Here is a 20,821-nt window from a genome sequence, read left to right on the forward strand (position 1 = left end):
CGATTGAATAGCACTGCAAAAACTAGTTACTGGCACTAGTTACAGAATGTCAGCGCTCTTCCCTCCCTCAGCTACAGTTCTCAGGTTTTTTTTCTGAGGAGAGGAAAGATCTGCTAATCCAGTGGTATAGATACAGCCAGAGAGTGCTTTTTTGGCAGTACGAATGCTGCCCTCTAGTGTCCTTCACATAAGTCATTTTTGCACAGCCATTTTTAATATAACGTTTTGTTGTTTACCAAAACAAGTTGAGAGAGCTTCCAGGGCCCAAAGTGCGCTCTTAAAAAAGTGAATTTATGTTCCTTTTAATTTTGGCCTGAATTAGGCTTAGTTCTCTTCCAAACTCAAACTCTGTGCATCTCCTGAACGTGTTAGCATTAGCACAACAGAGTCTGGAGGCTTCTACACCTCTGCGCATCTTCTGTGGAATGCAAAGCAGCATCTTGGTCATAAGACTCCTTGGGAAATGTACTTCCTGTAGATCCTGCCAACTCAGTTAAGGGGTCAGGAGCCATAGCAACTTCATCCCCTATAGTTCTCTGCAGATACTTGTGGCAGCACTTGCAGAGAAAACCTTGTAATCCCTTGGTAAGACTGGGTGAAAAAGGGAAGGGGATGACAACTGCAATCTGGAGGGCTGAAACTGAGCCAACCCCATCACGAGCTGAGTCTGAATTCTGGTGAAGGTTTGCGCTCAGCTCGTAATGGGCTTGGAGGATTTCTCAACTGTGAAAAATCATATAATCATGTTGTTGTTGTTCAGTCGTTCAGTCGTGTCCGACTCTTCATGACCCCATGGACCAGAGTACGCCAGGCACGCCTATCCTTCACTGCCTCTCGCAGTTTGGCCAAACTCATGTTAGTAGCTTCGAGAACACTGTCCAACCATCTCATCCTCTGTCGTCCCCTTCTCCTTGTGCCCTCCATCTTTCCCAACATCAGGGTCTTTTCTAGGGAGTCTTCTCTTCTCATGAGGTGGCCAAAGTACTGGAACCTCAACTTCAGGATCTGTCCTTCTAGTGAGCACTCAGGGCTGATTACTTTGAAAATGGATAGGTTTGATCTTCTTGCAGTCCATGGGACTCTCAGGAGTCTCCTCCAACACCATAATTCAAAAGCATCAATTCTTCGGCGATCAGCCTTCTTGATGGTCCAGCTCTCACTTCCGTACATTACTACTGGGAAAACCATAGCTTTAACTATACGGACCTTTGTCGGCAAGGTGATGTCTTTGCTTTTTAAGATGCTGTCTAGGTTTGTCATTGCTTTTCTCCCAAGAAGCAGGCGTCTTCTAATTTCGTGACTGCTGTCACCATCTGCAGTGATCATGGAACCCAAGAAAGTGAAATCTCTCACTGCCTCCATTTCTCCCCCCTCTATTTGCCAGGAGGTGATGGGACCAGTGGCCATGATCTTAGTTTTTTTGATGTTGAGCTTCAGACCAAATTTTGCGCTCTCCTCTTTCACCCTCATTAAAAGGTTCTTTAATTCCTCCTCACTTTCTGCCATCAAGGTAGTATCATCAGCATATCTGAGGTTGTTGATATTTTTTCCGACAATCTTAATTCCGGTTGGGGATTCATCCAGTCCAGCCTTTCGCATGATGATTTCTGCATATAAGTTAAATAAGCAGGGAGATAATATACAGCCTTGTCGTACTCCTTTCCCAATTTTGAACCAATCGGTTGTTCCATATCCAGTTCTAACTGTAGCTTCTTGTCCCATATAGAGATTTCTCAGGAGACAAATGAGGTGATCCGGCACTCCCATTTCTTTAAGAACTTGCCATAGTTTGCTGTGGTCGACACAGTCAAATGCTTTTGCGTAGTCAATGAAGCAGAAGTAGATGTTTTTCTGGAACTCTCTAGCTTTCTCCATAATCCAGCGCATGTTTGCAATTTGGTATCTGGTTCCTCTGCTCCTTCGAAATCCAGCTTGCACTTCTGGGTGTTCTCGGTCCACATACTGCTTAAGCCTGCCTTGTAGAATTTTAAGCATAACCTTGCTAGCGTGTGAAATGAGTGCAATTGTGTGGTAGTTGGAGCATTCTTTGGCACTGCCCTTCTTTGGGATTGGGATGTAGACTGATCTTCTCCAATCCTCTGGCCACTGCTGAGTTTTCCAAACTTGCTGGCATATTGAGTGTAGCACCTTAACAGCATCATCTTTTAAAATTTTAAATAGTTCAGCTGGAATATCATCACTTCCACTGGCCTTGTTGTTAGTGAGGCTTTCTAAGGCCCATTTGACTTCACTCTCCAGGATGTCTGGCTCAAGGTCAGCAACCACACTACCTGGGGTGTATGAGACCTCCATATCTTTCTGGTATAATTCCTCTTGTGTATTCTTGCCACCTCTTCTTGATGTCTTCTGCTTCTGTTAGGTCCTTTCCACTTTTGTCTTTAATTGTGGTAATCTTTGTACGAAATGTTCCTTTCATATCTCCAATTTTCTTGAACAAATCTCTGGTTTTTCCCATACTGTTATTTTCCTCTATTTCTATTTCTTTGCATTGCTCGTTTAGAAAGGCCCTCTTGTCTCTCCTTGCTATTCTTTGGAAATCTGCATTCATTTATGCGCAGCTTGGGCTTGGCCGATGTGTAGCAGCAGCAGCAAGGCTGAAAGACATCCTGGCTGCCACAGGCTCTCTTTTGGGGGGGGGGGCGTTAACACTGGAACTGGCAATGTATCCCCAGAGCACATGCAGGTGACAGAGAGATCCAGCTGTGATTTACCCCTCGCCCTTACACAAGTCGTCTTTGGCACAAACTCCTTGGTACCATGAATGTCACCAGAGGTGCCAACTCGCTGGGGCCTTGGGTGCCCGAGCACCCACAAAAATCCCCATGAAGGGACTGGGCACCCACAAATTTCGGTGCACGCTACATGGCACTCACGGCCCCGGGATAAGTTGGCACTCCTGAATGTCACGTGTGCATTGGGCCCCCTTCACGGAACTCGGTTCTCTGCAGGCTGCTTCAGACGCGGCTTTTCCTAGGCGGAACAAGACGTGTTGTTTTTCCTCCGGGAGAGTTTTGTGCGGTTCTCGGAGGAAGGGGGATCAAAGTGCGAAGAAACGCCGCGCGCCTTCAGGTTGAGCCACCATCCCGAGCGGAGCCTCTGCGAGGCTGCTGGCCCTTTAAATGTTCGCGGCCGGCCCGTGCTGCCTTTCGCTGGGAGACCCCGCGCGCGCAGCGAAGAGGTGAAACCAAGATGGCGGCCGCGCCGTGACTGAGCCTTGAGACAGAAGGACACGAACGGCCAGCGCCTCAGCCACCCAGCCCGCCCACGGAAGGGCCCCGCGCCTTGGCCCGGTGCGCGGGAAGGAGCAGGAGGAGCGCCTCAGGCGACGAGGCTCGAGGCTGGGACTCGGCACCGGCGGCGGGAGCGGGAGCAGGAAGAACATGGCGGCGGAGGAGTCGGGCTGGGAGTTGAGTTGCCGCTGCTCGTGAGGGGAGCTGATGGGGGAGACCGGGCAGTGAGGCCGCCTGCGCGCCCCCGGCCCGCCCGGCCCCGCTTCCTCTCCCCGCCCACGCCCAGGGAGGCAGGCAGCGAGGCAGCAGCAGCAGCACCGTCCCCCCGCCGCCGCCGCCGCCGGCTTAGGCCGCGGCCTCCTCTCTGCGAAGAAGGGGCGGCTCCGTCTCGATCCCCTAGTCTGGCCGAAAGAAGGGGCTTCGGGCCTGGGAGCTCGGCGCACAATAGAGCCGGGCAGAGGACGAACCGATCCGCTCTGCCCGTTGTTTCCCCCACTTCGCCTTCCGCTCCCCCCTAAATACGTCTCCCCGATCTATCCTTACGGGTTTCACTTCCCGCCGCTCCCGTGGTACTTTTCGGGGTTTTTTTTATTGGGGTGGGGGGAACTAGCTGATTCCCCCGGCTTACCTTTCCTGTCACCACTGATCCGCCCGCTTTCTTTCTCCTCCCGCTGCTCTGTCACTTACGCCTCCGATCTGCGCCCCCCTCCTCCACCACCACCACTTCTTCTTCATGCCAGCCTGCCTTATTGGCACACCCGGTTAATTTCTACGCTTTTAGTCACCTGTTTAATTCGGGACTCTTTTCACACCCTTCTTTTAAGACCACCCTTGTCCTTCTGTTTCCCCCTCTCAACTCTGCCATTGTTACTTCCTGTTATCTTGCATTCTGCAAGGCAGTGCTGCTTCTTCACTGAAGAAGTTCCCTTCCCTCCTCTCTCCCCCCCCCTCACTTTTGCTTTGGCCCCCTTTTGGGGGTGATGCAGCAGCTACTCTAGCAGTTGCCATAAAGAGGACTGTTGTGGGACACCGTCTGAGACTTTTTACTCTCTTTACTGCTCCCCTTCACTGAGGGGGGCAAAGCCCCCACCCTGCACATCAGCTCAGTCAACTATTGTAGTCCCCTGTGGTGTGGCAAGAGGCAGGATGACTGATACCCGGAGAAGGGTGAAGGTTTATACACTGAATGAAGATAGACAGTGGGACGACCGAGGCACTGGACATGTGTCCTCTGGCTATGTGGAAAGGCTGAAGGGCATGTCCCTGCTAGTCAGGGCAGAGAGCGATGGTAAGTTTGGCTGAATGTGTGAACATGTGCACACCAAAAGTATTAATCCCTGTGTTCGTGTTAGTAAGGTGGGAGGTGGTAATCTTATCTTGGAATTGAATTTCAAGTATTGGATGATGTATATGGGAGTCTGAAACCAGGTAAGTATTATTCAACATATGTTGGCTATCATGACAGTTGATTCCCGACAATGTGCTGTTGTTAACTACATAACAGTTATTGCAATATTCTGCTGTAGAATATTTGCAACGATAGACTTTGACCACTGTGCCTAGATAAAAATTAAGTACTGATTAGCAAATTTTGCTCCTAAAATCTTAGGATGGAAGATAATTACAAAAATTGCATTAATTTTAATGAATGTACATGCTGTCCTAGAACCCTTAAGTTATCTCAGCAAGTGTGGAATGATATTGACTTCTAATTCCCACTTTCCATAAGAACCCATTATCTCCTTACATTCTAAAGAGAATCCATAGTTCATGTTTGTCAAACCCATGAACTATAGATTATCAAAATTATAAGTTGAAAAACACACTTACCTCTTTTAACATAAGATTTATTTCATGATTGCTGTGGTGAAATTCTTTGTGAAAGCATATGAAATAATTTCTTTATGATAAATTAAGCTTCAGGATCTGCCTTTTGTATCTGCTTAAAGTAAATAAAATACAATGTTTTTTCCTTCAGGTTTTAGGCCAACAAAAGGAAGTACAAATCAGTTGGAGAATACTTAATAGCAATTTGGAAGTTCAATGAATCCTGTGTGTGCTGCAATATACACAAGTGATCTTAAGTTCTATTTCATCTTTAACAACATTTTCCCCCTTCCTATTTTTGTTTTCTTTTTATCTTGATAGTGACCCTTTTAGGTTGGTGCCGAAAAACATCTTCTCCCTCTTTTGAAACTAAGTAAAAATGAAAGTAGGCTAGGTGGGGGAAAACCCTAACAAATAAATGGAGCTGATTTCCAAGAGAGCAGTGAGACTTGCTGATAAGTTTGTGCATAATATTTCAGTCTTGCAGCATTATCCTTTCCATATTTACTGTTAATTCAATCCCATTGATAGTGCCGGATTCAACTTACCTGGTTAGTTCAAGGACTCCCACTAGTGTAGTGGGACTGCGCCCCCCACCAAGCCCCCCAAATCTGCTCTGGGGCAAATGTTTGTACTTATGGAACAATTGTGATAGTACAATGTTGAATAATACCTGTAGACTCATGCCGTTAGTTACACTAAGTTTGCGTGTTAACTCGGGGAATCTTTGTGACTGATTAGAACTTAATATTCTTAGTTGATTTATCAAAAGTGTGCCTCAAATTATCTTAGTCTGGAAGTCCATTTTCCAAACTTTATAAATGAAGTAAAATGCAATTATTTTATTTCTTAATATTACTTTTAAACTTTTCAGACTTTAAAATACACATGGGTCCCGCTTACTAAACACAATGCATTCTGTGAAATCATTGGTTAGGCAAGCATTCACATAACTAGTTACAATTTCCTATGGAAATTCTACTGTGGGATTTGTCTGCTCTCTTTCCCCCTCCATGGTTTCTTCGTGAAATGGCTGCAGCCAATCAGCAATCAGATAAGTGAATCTGTGGAGTGTATAGCAAGGTTTGGGCATAATTATTTTCATGGGGACATGAATTTTCAAATAGTGAGTGTGCAGATAATGGGACCAGCGTGTAAAATAATGTTGATGAAATGTAAACATTTATATAGATATTGTGGAAGTTTTACTGATTGTACACAAGTCATGCTTCGTGATCTGCAAGCTGAACCTAGTCCAGTTGCATCTCAGATAATGAGCTGTTTTGCTGTACAAGACAAGCAGCAGAAACAGGAAACTTACCATGCCACTAGCAGGCAGCAATACATAACTGATGGGCTGAGTTTGGTGGGGTGTGTCACAAATTTTGCCACTACACAGCCTTCTGGAATAGGCACCCTGGAGATTAAGTAGAGAGCTTTCTCACTCCCAATGTATTGTAGTTCTAGAATTTCGTGTTCGGCTTTGCTTTATATTTTCTGTTGCCATATTAATATTTTTATGTTTCTTGCTGTGCACCACACTGAAAGTTTTAGACCTAGGACCTGGTAGAAAGTGATAGATAGGACCTGGTATCTGCATCTCTAGGGAGTAAAAAGCAGTAAGTATACCATAGCGTTGTAGTCTCTCCAAATGAGGTTGAAGACAGGCATATTGGTGACAAAGGCAATGGGATAGTCCTGGTACTTGGGATACAAATCATGTGGTATTAACAAAGCTCCCCGCCCCCGCATACCAGGTATACACACTGCATCACAGGAGCGACTGCCATTAGGAGTGTTTGGGAAAAACCCATGCAAATGGCCTAAGCCACATGGTTGAAATAGTCAAGCACATTTCAGCAGCATGGAATTTCACCATGCTCAGTTGTCTACCCCAGTGCTAGCAAAGTGATGAGTGCCAAGATAAGGCAATGTGGAGAAGGGGAAAGTGGAGTATAGCACTAGCCATACTAAATAATAATAATAATAATAATAATAATAATAATAATAATAATAATAATATTTATTTATTTATTTATACCCTGCCCATCTGGCTGGGTTTCCCCAGCCACTCTGGGTGGCTTCCAACATAATGTTAAAATACAATAATCTACTAAACATTAAAAGCTTCCCTAAACAGGGCTGCTTTCAGATGTCTTCTAAAAGTCTGGTAGTTGTTTTTCTCTTTGACATCTGGTGGGAGGGCATTCCACAGGGCTGGTGCCTCTGCCGAGAAGGCCCTCTGCCTGGTTCCCTGTAACTTGGCTTCTCACAGTGAGGGAACCGCCAGAAGGCCCTTGGCACTGGACCTCAGTGTCCGGGCAGAACGATGGGGGTGCAGACTGAGGCTGTTTAGGGCTTTAAAGGTCAGCACCAACACTTTGAATTGTGCTCGGAAATGTACTGGGAGCCAATGTAGGTCTTTCAAGACCGGTGTTATGTGGTCTCGGTGACCGCTCCCAGTCACCAGTCTAGCTGCCACATTCTGGATTAGTTGTAGTTTCAGGGTCACCTTCAAAGGTAGCCCCACATACAGCATATTGCAGTAATCCAAGTGAGAGATAACTAGAGCATGCACCACTGGCAAGACAGTCTGTGGGCAGGTAGGGTCTCAGCCTGCGTACCAGATGGAACTGGTAGACAGCTGCCCTGGACACAGAATTAACCTGTGCCTCCATGGACAGCTGTAAGTCCAAAATGACTCCCAGGCTGCGCACCTGGTCCTTCAGGGGCACAGTTACCCCATTCAGGACCACGGAGTCCTCTACTCCTGTCCCCCAAGAACAGTACTTCTGTCTTGTCAGGATTCAACCTCAATCTGTTAGCCGCCATCCATCCTCCAACCGCCTCCAGACACTCACACAGGACCTTCACAGGACCTTCACCGCCTTCACTGGTTCTGATTTAAATGAGAGGTAGAGCTGGGTATCATCCGCATACTGAACACCCAGCCAAACCCCCTCATGATCTCTCCCAGTGGCTGCATGTAGATGTTGAAAAGCATGGGGGAGAGGACAGAACCCTGAGGCTCCCCACAAGTGAGAGCCCAGGGGTCTGAACACTCATCCCCCACCACCACTTTCTGAACATGGCCCAGGAGGAAGGAGCGCAACCACGGTATAACAGTGCCCCCAGCTCCCAACCCCTCCAGATGGTCCAGAAGGATGTTATGGTCAATGGTGTCAAAAACTGCTGAGAGATCCAGCAGAACTAGGAAACAGCTCTCACCTTTGTCCCTAGCCCACCGGAGATCATCGACCAGTGCGATCAAGGCAGTTTCAGTCCCATGATGAGGCCTGAATCCCGACTGGAAGGAATCCAAATGGTCCGCTTTTTCAGGCATGCCAATAGCCTCTATATTTGTATATATGCTTTGACATTGACATGAATGATATATTGTCAAGGGAGTTTAAAATGTACACCCCAGATAAGGCTTCTAAGCAAAGATGGCCAACATATGTGAGCAACTTGATTCTCTGGGAGGGCAGAAATATCTCATTTCTCCTCTGCAGCACACACAGATTTTTGGCTGCATGATAAAACTGGAATGAAAGGAAAGCCTATTTTTATTGCATTTTCCCTTACTTTATTATTGTATATTTATTTATACCCCCACATTGACAAGGACTCAAGGTAGCTTACAAATTAAAAATAAGAACAGCTTACTTACTGTGATACTTCCCATTTACTGTATAGTCATTTTCCTGTGCAATTCTGTACATGTCTACACAGAAGTCTACTGAGTTCATTGGGGCTTACTCCCATGTAAGTGGGTATAGGATTGTAACCTGTGAATATTGCAAATATCTCTCTAATCTCTTAAATTATATGAGGTAGATTTAGTGGCAGTTATACATTGTTGGGGAAATAACACATGTCTTGTCTGTTTTTGAACCCACCTTGTTTCTTATATTAAAGAAGAGGACAAACATGTTTTTAACATTAGTCCATATTATTCGCTAGTGAAATCTTTCCATGCCCTTAAATCAATTTTATTGAACACCTGTTATCTCAGTGAAGTAAGGCAACAGCCACAACTAAACACAATATATTTGGTAATAGTGTTAATCATTTAACCATTAACTTAGTAACTGAAAAGTAGACTCCTACTAACTGAAATTTGTGTAAGAGATGAGTTTAAAAGGTAACTTTCAGGTACCTGTTCCATTTGTTCAGTCAGTTAACTCTAGGAGAATGTTCTCTGCACTCTCCTGGGATGATAAACAAGAGACTTGGTCTATGCAGGGAACAAAAACTAGGCACTGTCTCTTCTTTTCTTTTTTAACTATTTCAGGCATTTAAGAAGTGTTGAACCATCAGCTGCTTTTACATTTTAATGGTACTGCTTCTCTTCCCTCCCCCTGGCAGTAATAACTCAGTATTTGAACTGTAAACTTTTTCTACCCTTCAAATGTGTCCTCAGAAGTATGTTTCCTTTGGCTTCAGCCATACACTACTTCTTCCTAGTTGCCTAATGCTTGAATTTGTTACTTTTAACCCATTGCCATGATTAGTTATAGATCTGTGCTTACAGGTAATACAGAACCTTAATGCAACAGTTTATTTCTCCTACCGCTATTGATGTGGTTAATATATAATACAAAGCCAAACTATGGCTTTTTGCAAATGCATGAACATGCAGGTTTCTGATGAATAAATCACAACTGCTTTGCTCTTCCTCTGCTCCTGGTGCCGCTGCTGCACTGCTATAAGCAAAGCCATGGTTTGACATGTAAACCAAAACTTGGTTACAGCTTCTGGTTTCTCTGGAGTGAGAGAAATCCTGAGCCTGTGTTCTGATGATACACTAACCCAAACTATGACTTAGCTCACGTAAGTGCAGATGCAAAGTGCTTGTACTAAGCCATGGATTGGCTTCACATTGCATGCAAACTGATTTGGATTTTTGCATTTCTGTGTTCGCATTGTCTACCTCTAACTAGACCAGAACAAGTCTAAATCGGTATCTTCAGCTGGGCTGGAGGGGTGGATCTGTTTAATCACAAAAATTCTGGAAGCTTGATAATGGCACCTAGAAATTTGAAATTGTTCAGCCTATAAAAAATTGAAATACTTACCAGCCCTAGAGTCCAGTACAAAAGTGGAGTGTAATATATGCAGGGCCTTTTAGGAAGTTGCAATAGCTAGCCTTGCTTTATTTCTGTAACAGTGACTAGTTGGCCACCACTCTTTCACAGTATATCAACCTTTCTGTTACCCATCCTGAAAGGTTTTACAGAAGACATGATTTGTATGATTTATGTTTGTTTCCTTTCCAGAATGTTTCAATACCTTGAAACCTTCTTTGAGGGAGAGGAAGTGTGTTTTGATATTAACCTAGGAAAGTTTGCTTTGCACAATCAAGACTTAGAAAAATAAATATAACATTAACTAACTGCTTTTAATTAAAATTATATATTACAGGATTTCAGTGCTTGATAATCGTAAGAACGGCCTTCACCAACTGGTGCCCTTCTCATTTTTTGGGATGTATGCACTGATAGGAGTTGTAGTTCAAAAGATCTGCAGGACACCAGGATGGCGAAGGTTACCTTAAGAGAAGAACTGTTTGCAGAATCAGTAACCATTTCTTCACAGGAATAGTTGTGTATACCTGGTGAATGATTATTTTAAGTTTGCTTTGTATAGATTATATAAATGCTGCTTTATTTCTAGGGGAGGAAATAAAACACTTTCCCCCTTCTTTTTAGGTTCTCTTCTTCTGGAGTCCAAAATCAATCCTAATACTGCTTACCAGAAGCAACAGGTAACAATTTAGTCAGCTATCTTTCCCAGTGTAAGAAATGTTTGATGGAAATATGACAGTTGGGTCTGCCAACTTCAACATGCTTTCAGGCTGTCGTGGCTTGGGTTGTGAACTGCTATGACCCAGAAATGTATCTGTTGATGCTTCACTGGCAACAGTGTAACAGTAACATGGTAATTGTTTGTGTCTCCAGCTTAATCTAACAGTTCAGTTACCATAGAACCTTTTTGAAGTATGACAGTTTTCCAGAACTCCTTTTATCATTCCTCTGTACAATAGTCTTGTGAGTTAGGTACTCAAGTGTAAATGAATACAGTGAAGTCTAGTGAACTTCACATTAAACTTAACAGATCAGCTAACACAATAAAAAAGCTGCACCCAAAAAGGTGTCAGGAGATTTTTGGACTGATTGACAAACCAAATAGTAACCAATTGCTTGGATAAATTGTGATTCACCAATGGGTTCTTAGGGAACTCCTATGTAAAATTGCAGGACCATCCATACCAAATTACTAGTAGATCACCAATGTAACACTGGCTTTTAAATAGCATCCAAGGAACTGTATGCTTCTCAGTCAGATTACCCAAGTAAGGCTGCAGTCAGAATAATGTATACTCAGAAGCATAGAAATCAGTGGGGCTTGTTGCCAGGCTAGTAGGATTATAATTGTAGTCTCAACTAGCAGACAGTGTAGGGCAGTCCTGTAAATATAAAGATTTTTTTTTTCAAAAAGTGTGCATTGAAGGGCCTTGTGAAAAGTTCATTAAGAATGTAGCAGTCATTAATTAGTCTCTGTGATCTTATGGGTTGGTGACTGATTCAAAAACAGGAAAGAGCATGTGAATGAGTAAACAAATTTCTGCAGAAGTCTTTTAGTGCAGTGAACGTGATCCGTGTGGGAGGCACATTCGCAACCCACAGCATTCGCAACCCGCCGTGCCGTGTCTGCGCATGCGTGGGTCGCAATTCAATGCTTCTGCGCAATGTGCGATTTAGTGCTTTTGCACAAGCGCCGAAACCCAGAAGTAACTTTTTCCGGTACTTCCGGGTTCAGTGCGGTGCGCAACCGGAAAACGTACAACCTGAAGTGGCCGTAACCCGAGGTATGACTGTATAATGCTGTAGGGAAAAAGCAAATGGAGATAATAGGAAAAGAGTGGAAAATTAAACAACAAATAATGCCATTACCAAAGTTGATGTTGTGTATATTTGAAATGTTCTGTGTATGCAGTTCAAAACCCTTGGGAAATTGTAAAAAGGGTGCATAAAGGCTGCTAAAATTATCAGATGGATGAATTGTTTTATGAAGAGTGTCTAAAATACAATACAGATGGAGTGTGGTCATTGGTGATAAAAAAGTGAATAAGAAATATTCTTTATGAAAGTGGCTTTTAATCAAAATGAGAATGTAGGTGTGACAATCATAATTTCATGCAAAGCATGACATAACACAATGTTGCCCTATAAAATTCATCTACTTGCCAAAATATAGATGATGTTTTAGATCCAGCAGCCATAGTTTGCTCAGTGGCAACTGTATGCTAAAAACACTGCCAGTGTGCCGTGCATGTGACTTTCTTTGCATTGGCTTGGTATCCACTGACAGTCCAATATGGGAATTTTTAGGGGGGGGGTTGTTTTATTAAGAGTAATATGCAAGTGAAACACTACTTTTTTATCTCAGACTTTATTGGATCAAATAATTCATCTTTAGAAAATGTTTTGTAATGTTAAATAGTAAGTAAGTAAAACTTTAATAGTCAAAGACCAGCAGAAAAATAGTACAGTTCAATTGGTAAAATGTTAAATATAGCTCAACTAAACATAATTCTTAACTTTTTAAGGACACACTGATTGTGTGGTCTGAAGCAGAGAACTATGATCTGGCACTTAGCTTTCAAGAAAAAGCTGGATGTGATGAAATATGGGAAAAAATATGTCAGGTAAGCTTTCCCTCTCAAATGTTTAAATATTTGTTCCATTTGCAATATTAAGTGAATATTTCCTTCACCATTTCCTTCAGAAGCATCCAGTTTATTTAAAACATGAAGTCTATGTAGTGCATATTCAGACTTCCATTCAAACTAACAAATGGGCTAACTAAACAAGAGGACCAAATACCTACAACTCCTGATTGTCAGCAAATATGAAAACGAAAATATTCCACTGTTGTAGAACACTGGGAAATCATAAATTAAACCTTGCCATTAGGAAGGTGCTAAGATAGCAATAGCAAAAGTAGAATTAAATTGGTACCTTTGCACTTAACAGATGGGTTTTTCATAAAGTGGATAATACCATTAATAGAAGAGGAGATTTTTGCCTGTTCCCCTTTCCCTTTGCAGCCCCCAAAAGTAATCTCCAGAGAATTGGGGGGCCTTCCAAAACAGCATGTAAGGTACTCTGAAAAGCTGTGTGGAAAAAGGGGGAAACTGTGAAAACTATAATTTCCATCAGCAGAGACACCTGCTAATCAAAAGTCCTTTTGCAAGCACAAGAGCATTTCATTGTTTCTATTTGTTAAATTTCTGTCCCACCCTTCCTCCCAAAGGAGCTTGAGTTGAATTCTACCCATACAGTTAATTTGGAGTAGCAAGAATATTTGAACATAAGTATGGAGGGCAGGATTGGCAAGATGGCCCAGTTTAATTCATAACAGTAGCCCTGACCAGAGTGTGGATAACTAGGCAGCAGTTGCCTAGGGTGGTACTGTTTGCATTTTTTAAAAATGTGCTGCCCTTCATCAAGAGATTCTTGGGTGGTTTACAAAAATTGATGCTAATACATTCAAATAGAAAAACCAAATATTAGTAGGGAAGCATTAGCTAGGTAGGAACAGTCTTCTAAAATATTCGGGCTCATTCCATAGTGTTGGTTAGAGGCTGAACTTAGTATTGTGAAGCAAAAAAGCTCACTTCAATTTTTAGTCTAAGATAACAATATCTGAAGACAAACCTGGTGCTGCTTGCATTGTGCTGCTTAGCTGTCATGGTGTGGATTTTTCTGTAACTAGAACTTTCACCCACCCTGTTGGTTCTTGTATATTTTTTTCAATACCTGATATTCAAGGTTTAATACAGTGGTGCCCCGCTAGACGAATGCCTCGCTAGACAAAAAACTCGCTAGACGAAAGGCATTCGCTAGCGAAAGGCTGTCTCGCAAGACGAATTTTTCTATGGGCTTGCCTCGCAAGACGAAAAAAATTTTTTTTCCGTCAAACCGCTATTCTCCCGTTGGTGCTTCGCAAGACGAAAAATTCGCTATACGACAGCACTCGCAGAACGAATTATTTTCGTCTTGCGAGGCACCACTGTATTGGGTTTTATGCATTTCCACTGGATTGGGTACAGTTCCCTTTTCTCTGCGAAATTGTTTAAGATAAATTTATGGTAAAAGTGCTTGGATTGTCTGCATCTCTGTATATAGCTGTAGGCATCTGGCTGTGAAAGCTGAAGAAGTCCCCTTTGGTTTTCTCTCACTTTAATAGGTTCAAGGGAAAGACCCTTCAGTGGACATTACTCAGGATCTGGTGGATGAATCTGAAGAGGAACGCTTTGATGATATGTCATCCCCAGGTCTAGAGTTGCCATCTTGTGAATTAAGTCGACTAGAGGAAATTGCAGAACTTGTGGCGTCTTCGCTGCCTTCTCCATTGCGGCGAGAAAAACTTGCTCTAGCACTGGAAAATGAGGGCTACATTAAAAAGCTCTTAGAAATTTTTCATGTGTGTGAGGACTTGGAAAACATTGAAGGACTACACCATTTGTATGAAATTATTAAGGGAATCTTCCTTTTGAATAGAACTGCACTTTTTGAAGTAATGTTTTCTGAAGAATGTATAATGGATGTAATTGGATGCCTAGAATATGATCCTTCTTTATCACAGTCACGGAAACACAGGGAATTTCTGACAAAAACTGCAAAATTTAAAGAAGTTATTCCAATATCTGATCCAGAATTGAAACAAAAAATACATCAGACATACAGAGTACAGTATATTCAAGATATGGTTCTACCTACTCCTTCGGTGTTTGAGGAAAACATGTTATCAACTCTTCATTCATTCATCTTTTTTAATAAAGTAGAAATAGTTGGTATGTTACAGGTAAGTCTGGAATTGTTTTCTTTAATCTTGGATTTTCTGCAGATTGAATGTTGTTTCTATCTAGATTTCCTTGTTTGGAGCCTGCTGGCAAACCTAGAGCATTTTCTATATCTGGAAGGGTGCAGTCTGGGATGCTGGGTCTTACAGTTTGGCTCCTGTTTATTGGTTTAATTAAAAACTCAAATACTGGATTTTTAATGAATTTTGGGTAACTTCTAAACTCTTTAACATAGTGGTGTAAAATTTTGCCAGTAACTTATCAAAATGCACCTCTGCATTCCCTGTGAATATCATGCAAATACTTAGCACTAAAAGGCCGGTGGAAGGAAACAGAAAGTAGCACAAACCTGCTATGACCTAGTTGTCTGAAAAGTGACAGAATCCATCCTCTTAGAAGGGGCTCCCATTCCTGCAAATTTGATTCAGTTCTGTTTAAATATGTTAAGATACAAATGCAATGTGATTTTTCCCAATGGGTAATACAGTAAAGTAAATCTTTCTTTACAAAATGAAGCAACCCTAAAAAGTAGGAATGAGACAAAACATTGTATGCCCACAAACCAATACGAATCCAAACTTTTTTTTGTTTTTTGCAGAGCCTTGGTGTTTGTTAATTATATGGTAAGCAATAAGCACAAGCCTTGGCAGTAGTTAACAAGGAAAGTCCCATGAGCAGTGTCAGGGGATGTTGAGAACTGCAGAGGCCCAAGAAGCTGAAGGGAAACAATTTCTGTTATAAAATGAATTGTCACTTTTAATAGATACAGTTTCGTAGAGCCGAAACTGCTGTAGTAAGTAGCAAAGTCAGGTGTTCTTGATATGCCAGGAAATCCCAAATTACACATCAGAAATTAAATAATACTGTACTGTTTTGCTGGTCAGTGCTAACTTAGACAATTTCTGATCCATTGTGGGGGTTGGTTGGGGTTAGAAGCATTGTGTATGCTTTGAATACTTTAGGTTTTGAGTTTTTTGGGTTTGCAAAGGGCAGTGTAATTGGGGGATGGGGAGAATACACCTAATGGGTAAAATGAATGTATGCCACATGTGAATATTTAGGAATTAAAAGCTGTAACCCATGAACATTGGAGTCTTAATACTGGATTACAAGGCACTACCATATGGTAAATATGCTCTTTTTTGAAAAACTCAGTGATTCTGTGGTTCTGTTGCTTTTTATTATTAGCTTGGGTAAAGTTGGAGATAATAAGCTAATCATATTTACTGAAATTAGCAAATATTTGAATGAATAGGAGAACTATTTCAGGTAATAAAATGCAGTTTAAGGCCTGATGTAAAGTTTTATGCATGAGAAAGAAAAGTTAAAATGCTACGGCTATAGTGCATAACAAACTGAACTTTTTAAAGAGTTGCTAATATAACTTTAAATATCAGTATGTGATACTGTGGTACAAAGGGGTCTGATTTGGAGAATTTTGACTATATTAACAGGAACATTAAAGCTTATGCATTGTACAACTCAGGAGTCAGTAAGACTGCATTTGAAATAGTACAAATTTTGTGTGCTCATTTCAAGCAGAAGTATGCAAAGGTAAATATAGAAGGCAGATATTATTGTGAAAACATTAAGATGCTAAGTATAGCTGTCCTACAGAAGTAGAGAGGTTTGGAAGAAATGTTTTAACTTTTGCAAACAGGAAAAGAAGAGTAGAAGAGAGTGCTGTTCGCAGGATGCTCCTGCTTTTGGTAGTGGAAGTCGTGATTGTTGCTGGTTGCTATTTCACCCTGCAGCCTCCCTGAAAACTGCTCCAGAGGGTTGAGGGCCCTGCAGAAGAGGATAGGTGGTGACACAGGCCTGGAAAGGGAATTGATTCCCACTTTCTTAAATGGAGAATCTCCATTCAATCTCAGTCATGGGAGCCTACACAGAAGGGAAACTCTGAATCCAACCCAATTAACTGATAATCGTATATATATATTTTTATAACCACCTGGTACACATGAAACACTCCTAATCCTGTACTATTTGGGAGCTGGCTTTTGATGATTAGAGCTAAGCTTCTAAGTAGTAATAAATTTTAAGTATGTTTTTAATAGGTGCATTTTTAAAATATTGATATACATCTAGCCTTGGGAATGGGCTAGAGGTATATGAAACCTTATTTATTTATTTATTTATTTATTTAACTAACTAACTAACTAACTAACTAACTGCCCTATACCCCTAGATCGCAGGGCAGTTCACAACAGAAATTGCTATCTGTTCATGGCAGAGGAGCGGGAATGTTCTTTGCTTGGAAAAAGTGAATGTTGTGAACACCTTTTCATTAATTGATCATCTCTCTAATCGAATGTTAAATCCAAAAGGGATGGGTGGTATTCAGCTAAGTTTTACTTGGCGTAGACCTGTTGAAATAAACATGTTCATTAATTTAACACCACCCTTTGTTAACCAAAAATAAATAGTTAAAAATCATGAGGATAAACTGGGAATCATTTATGATACAAATGCTGTGTGTGTTAATACAGAGTTTACAACCTAGACTTTGTTTCAAACACCCATACTGTGCATTTACATAGAGTGCAGTGTGTGATTGTTAACATTTATCAATGGTGAGATATGCATTTAACAACTACTATGGTTGAACCTTGTCACTTTTAAAATTTTGTCCTAGTGGACAGGATAGCAGTGCTTGATTGTTAGGTCTTAGGGCTATTTCACCTACTTGTTGTTGTTATATTTAATTTATACCCTGCTCATCCGGCTGGGCTGCCCCAGCCACGCTGGGCAGCCTCCAGCACATACAAAAACACACTAAAACGTCAAACATTGATAATAACAATCTGATCCAATATAAAAAGCCACAATAACTTTAAAATAAACAACCTACATCAAATAAAGCAATATTCAGTAATCCATTAGAATCTAATAGTAAACAGTTTATTAATATTTAGTGACCATTTCTATGTTAAAAAAGCACACTTGTTCCATGAAGTATGACTTTTAGTGTTTAGGTGACGTGGATGGGCTAACTAATACATACAAAGGCTTTCTAATCTGATTACTTGAGGGATGGAGAGGAATTTGTTTTTATATTGTCATATACATTCATTTTCTACAAGAGATTGGTGTAATGATGCCTTATTCACATGTACCTGAAACTGCTTAGAACGTGCGTTTATCAGGAGAGCAAAATTCTACTTATGTCTACTGTGCCTACCTTGTCCTTTGTGCATTGGCTCTTAAGTTGTACCTGTCCAGTTTTAAACACATGTTAACAAAGATGCAAGGGGAAGAAGTGTGATACCACTTCCTATTACATAAGTTTATGTGCAAGTGGTGTACAATTTGTTAGAGTGACCACTAGCAGGCTTGTGTAAAGAATATGAAATGATTAAATGTATGGAGTCATTGGGGGGGGGGGGGGCTTTAACTTTGACTCAGGCTGTGTAAGCTCACTTGCAAAGGCTAGGAAAAATGTGGTATTAGATGAAAATATTCTTTCATTTTCTGTAGACAATGTGAATATTTGATTTCTACCATCAAGACAATTCTTTTTTACATTATGCACAAGTTATTAGGTGAATGAAACATTGCTGCTTCCAGGTGATATCTCTGGCATCTGAAGTCAGTGGGAGTTTGCCCTTAAATCAAGTTTTGCTTTATATTATTGTTAAATACAATGTGTACCAGTAAGGCATAGCTTTGTCCCTTCAAATGACCTGATTTGTAACTGGTGTGTTTGGTTGGAGAATGTATTATAGACCTTGAGTGTCAATTTGTATTTCTAAACATAACATTGATATATTATAGGAAGATGAAAAGTTTTTGACAGACCTGTTTGCACAACTTACAGATGAAGCTACAGATGAGGAGAAAAGACAAGAATTGGTAAGTATTTTGAAATGAGCTTAGTGAGGCAATTGCTGCATTCTGTTTCTTGGTGAATAAAGTCTTGTTTTCTGTGTTTCAGGTAAACTTTCTTAAAGAGTTTTGTGCATTTTCTCAAACATTACAACCTCAAAACAGAGATGCTTTTTTCAAAACATTGTCTAATATGGGCATTCTTCCAGCACTAGAAGTCATCCTAGTAAGTTTGCAAAGTTTACTTCTAAACTTGTATTTTCTTTTCATTGGAGTATTTTTGAGGAAGAATTCCATGTAGCACTGTGTCAATCATTCCATCAGGGCAAGCATTTTGCATTGCCAGAAGGAGCAATCCCCCCCCCTTCTCCTGCATGTCGTTGTGGGGGTTCTCCTGACTCCTCTGAGCTGTTTTTTTGTTTTGGCTGGGGGGGGGGCAGGGGGCTCCATTGCACAAGTGCAAATCCTTGTCTGGGCTTCCACTGATGGGACTCATTAGTTAATTCTGCCCATAGTCTGGCAAATAAATGTTTGCAACTTTTTATGTACCATTTTGGGATACTACATTATCTATAAAAACTATATAGTTTTATATATATCCTGTCCTGTCATACTCCAGGTAGGGGAATGGAAGAGGGCAGCACCAAAGCATAGACAAAGCATCAAAAACTGTACTGGGCTGTTTAATCAGATACACAAAATGTGCAAGAGGTTTTGGTTTCAACCTTCCTTGGGGGCAAAGAATATTAAAAAATAGACTTCTTTAGTAAGGCATTTTGTCTCAAAAGTGTGTTAATTAAAACAATGAAAATAAGTTTTAGACTACCTTTCTACTATAGTTACACAATTTGTTTTTTGACTGCAGGGTATGGATGATGCACAAGTGCGAAGTGCAGCTACTGATATATTCTCATATTTGGTTGAATATAACCCATCTATGGTACGAGAATTTGTCATGCAGGAAGCTCAACAGAATGATGATGTAAGTAGGTGGCTCTTACCGTTTTCAAAATTACATTTCCATTAGTAAAGTATGACAGTGAAGTATTTCAGCAACTGAAGCTTAGATAGATGCTTCAGTATTCTTTTACTGATGTGTAATTGTATAAAACTCAGGCAGTTTTCTCACAGATGTGTTCCTGGCTTCTGCAAACCACAGTTTGCACATTAGGAGCCAGTCTTGGAAGTTTGTAGTCTATTCCTTTTGCCTCTTGAGCACAAATTTCCCTCTTGCTTGCCTTGTCAGCTTTTACCATGGTTCAGAGTTACCTCTGCATTGGCACTAATTAATGATGATACTAAGCAAATTTCCTCTAAACCTTTATTTGCAAGTCCTGTCTTACAACCCCAGGTTCATTTGGAAATGCTAGTTGCCATTAACCATGGTTAGCATGGTTGATACAGATGTTAAATTGTCTTGTAAACATTTCGGCTCCCCCCCAACCAAAGAGAAACTGGCAGAGGAGGAACCACGCAGCCAGACTACTTCAGGGAGCTTCTGGTGGAGAACATGTGACAGCATTGTTAAAACTGCTGCACCGGCTGCCAATTTACTTCCAAGGCAGGTTCAAAGTTCTTGTACTAATTTACAAAGTCCTGAACAAGTTAGTTCCAGTGTACCTCAAGAATCTCTTGAACCCCTTATATCCCAGCCCAATTGCTGAGATCATCTGCAGGCATGTCGTTGGTTTTTCCCCAAGTTGGTGAGGCACATTTGACAATCATGAGAAACTGAGTCCTTAGTGTCTTCAGCCCAGTACTTCGAATACTCTGCCATTAGAGATTTGACAGGCAACTTCTCTGCCAACTTTTAAACGCCTGCTGAAAACTATTCTGTCAGGCCTGCACAGGCAATCAATAATACAGTGGTACCTCGGTTTTCGAGCGTCTTGGAAGCTGAACCCTTCGGAACCCGAACACTGAAAACCTGGAAGTAATTGCTTCCATTTTTGAACACGCCTCAGAAGTCAAACGACTTCTGCATTTTTTTCTTTTTTCTCCACTTTGCCGACCGCCCTTTGCGCCCCAGTTGTCAATCGTTTTG

General features: G+C 41.4%; 1 protein-coding gene across 2 annotated transcripts in view; it reads left to right on the top strand.

Annotated features, from left to right (window-relative positions):
* The first annotated feature begins 3,838 nt into the window (after positions 1-3,838).
* The window catches only part of PPP4R3A (protein phosphatase 4 regulatory subunit 3A), a 30,633-nt gene continuing 13,650 nt past the window's right edge, over positions 3,839-20,821 (top strand). The window contains exons 1-7 of one of the 2 annotated variants that reach the window (XM_033141103.1): positions 3,839-4,539; positions 10,790-10,845; positions 12,691-12,789; positions 14,334-14,951; positions 18,727-18,804; positions 18,887-19,003; positions 19,643-19,759. In XM_033141103.1, coding sequence (XP_032996994.1) covers positions 4,398-4,539; positions 10,790-10,845; positions 12,691-12,789; positions 14,334-14,951; positions 18,727-18,804; positions 18,887-19,003; positions 19,643-19,759 — 1,227 coding nt within the window. In that variant the 5' untranslated portion in view covers positions 3,839-4,397. The remainder of the gene's footprint in view (positions 4,540-10,789; positions 10,846-12,690; positions 12,790-14,333; positions 14,952-18,726; positions 18,805-18,886; positions 19,004-19,642; positions 19,760-20,821) is intronic. The other variant, XM_033141111.1, reaches the window with a different exon arrangement.

The sequence above is a fragment of the Lacerta agilis genome, chromosome 1, assembly GCF_009819535.1.
Source record: "Lacerta agilis isolate rLacAgi1 chromosome 1, rLacAgi1.pri, whole genome shotgun sequence".
In the NCBI taxonomy this organism is placed as follows: Eukaryota; Metazoa; Chordata; class Lepidosauria; order Squamata; family Lacertidae; genus Lacerta; species Lacerta agilis.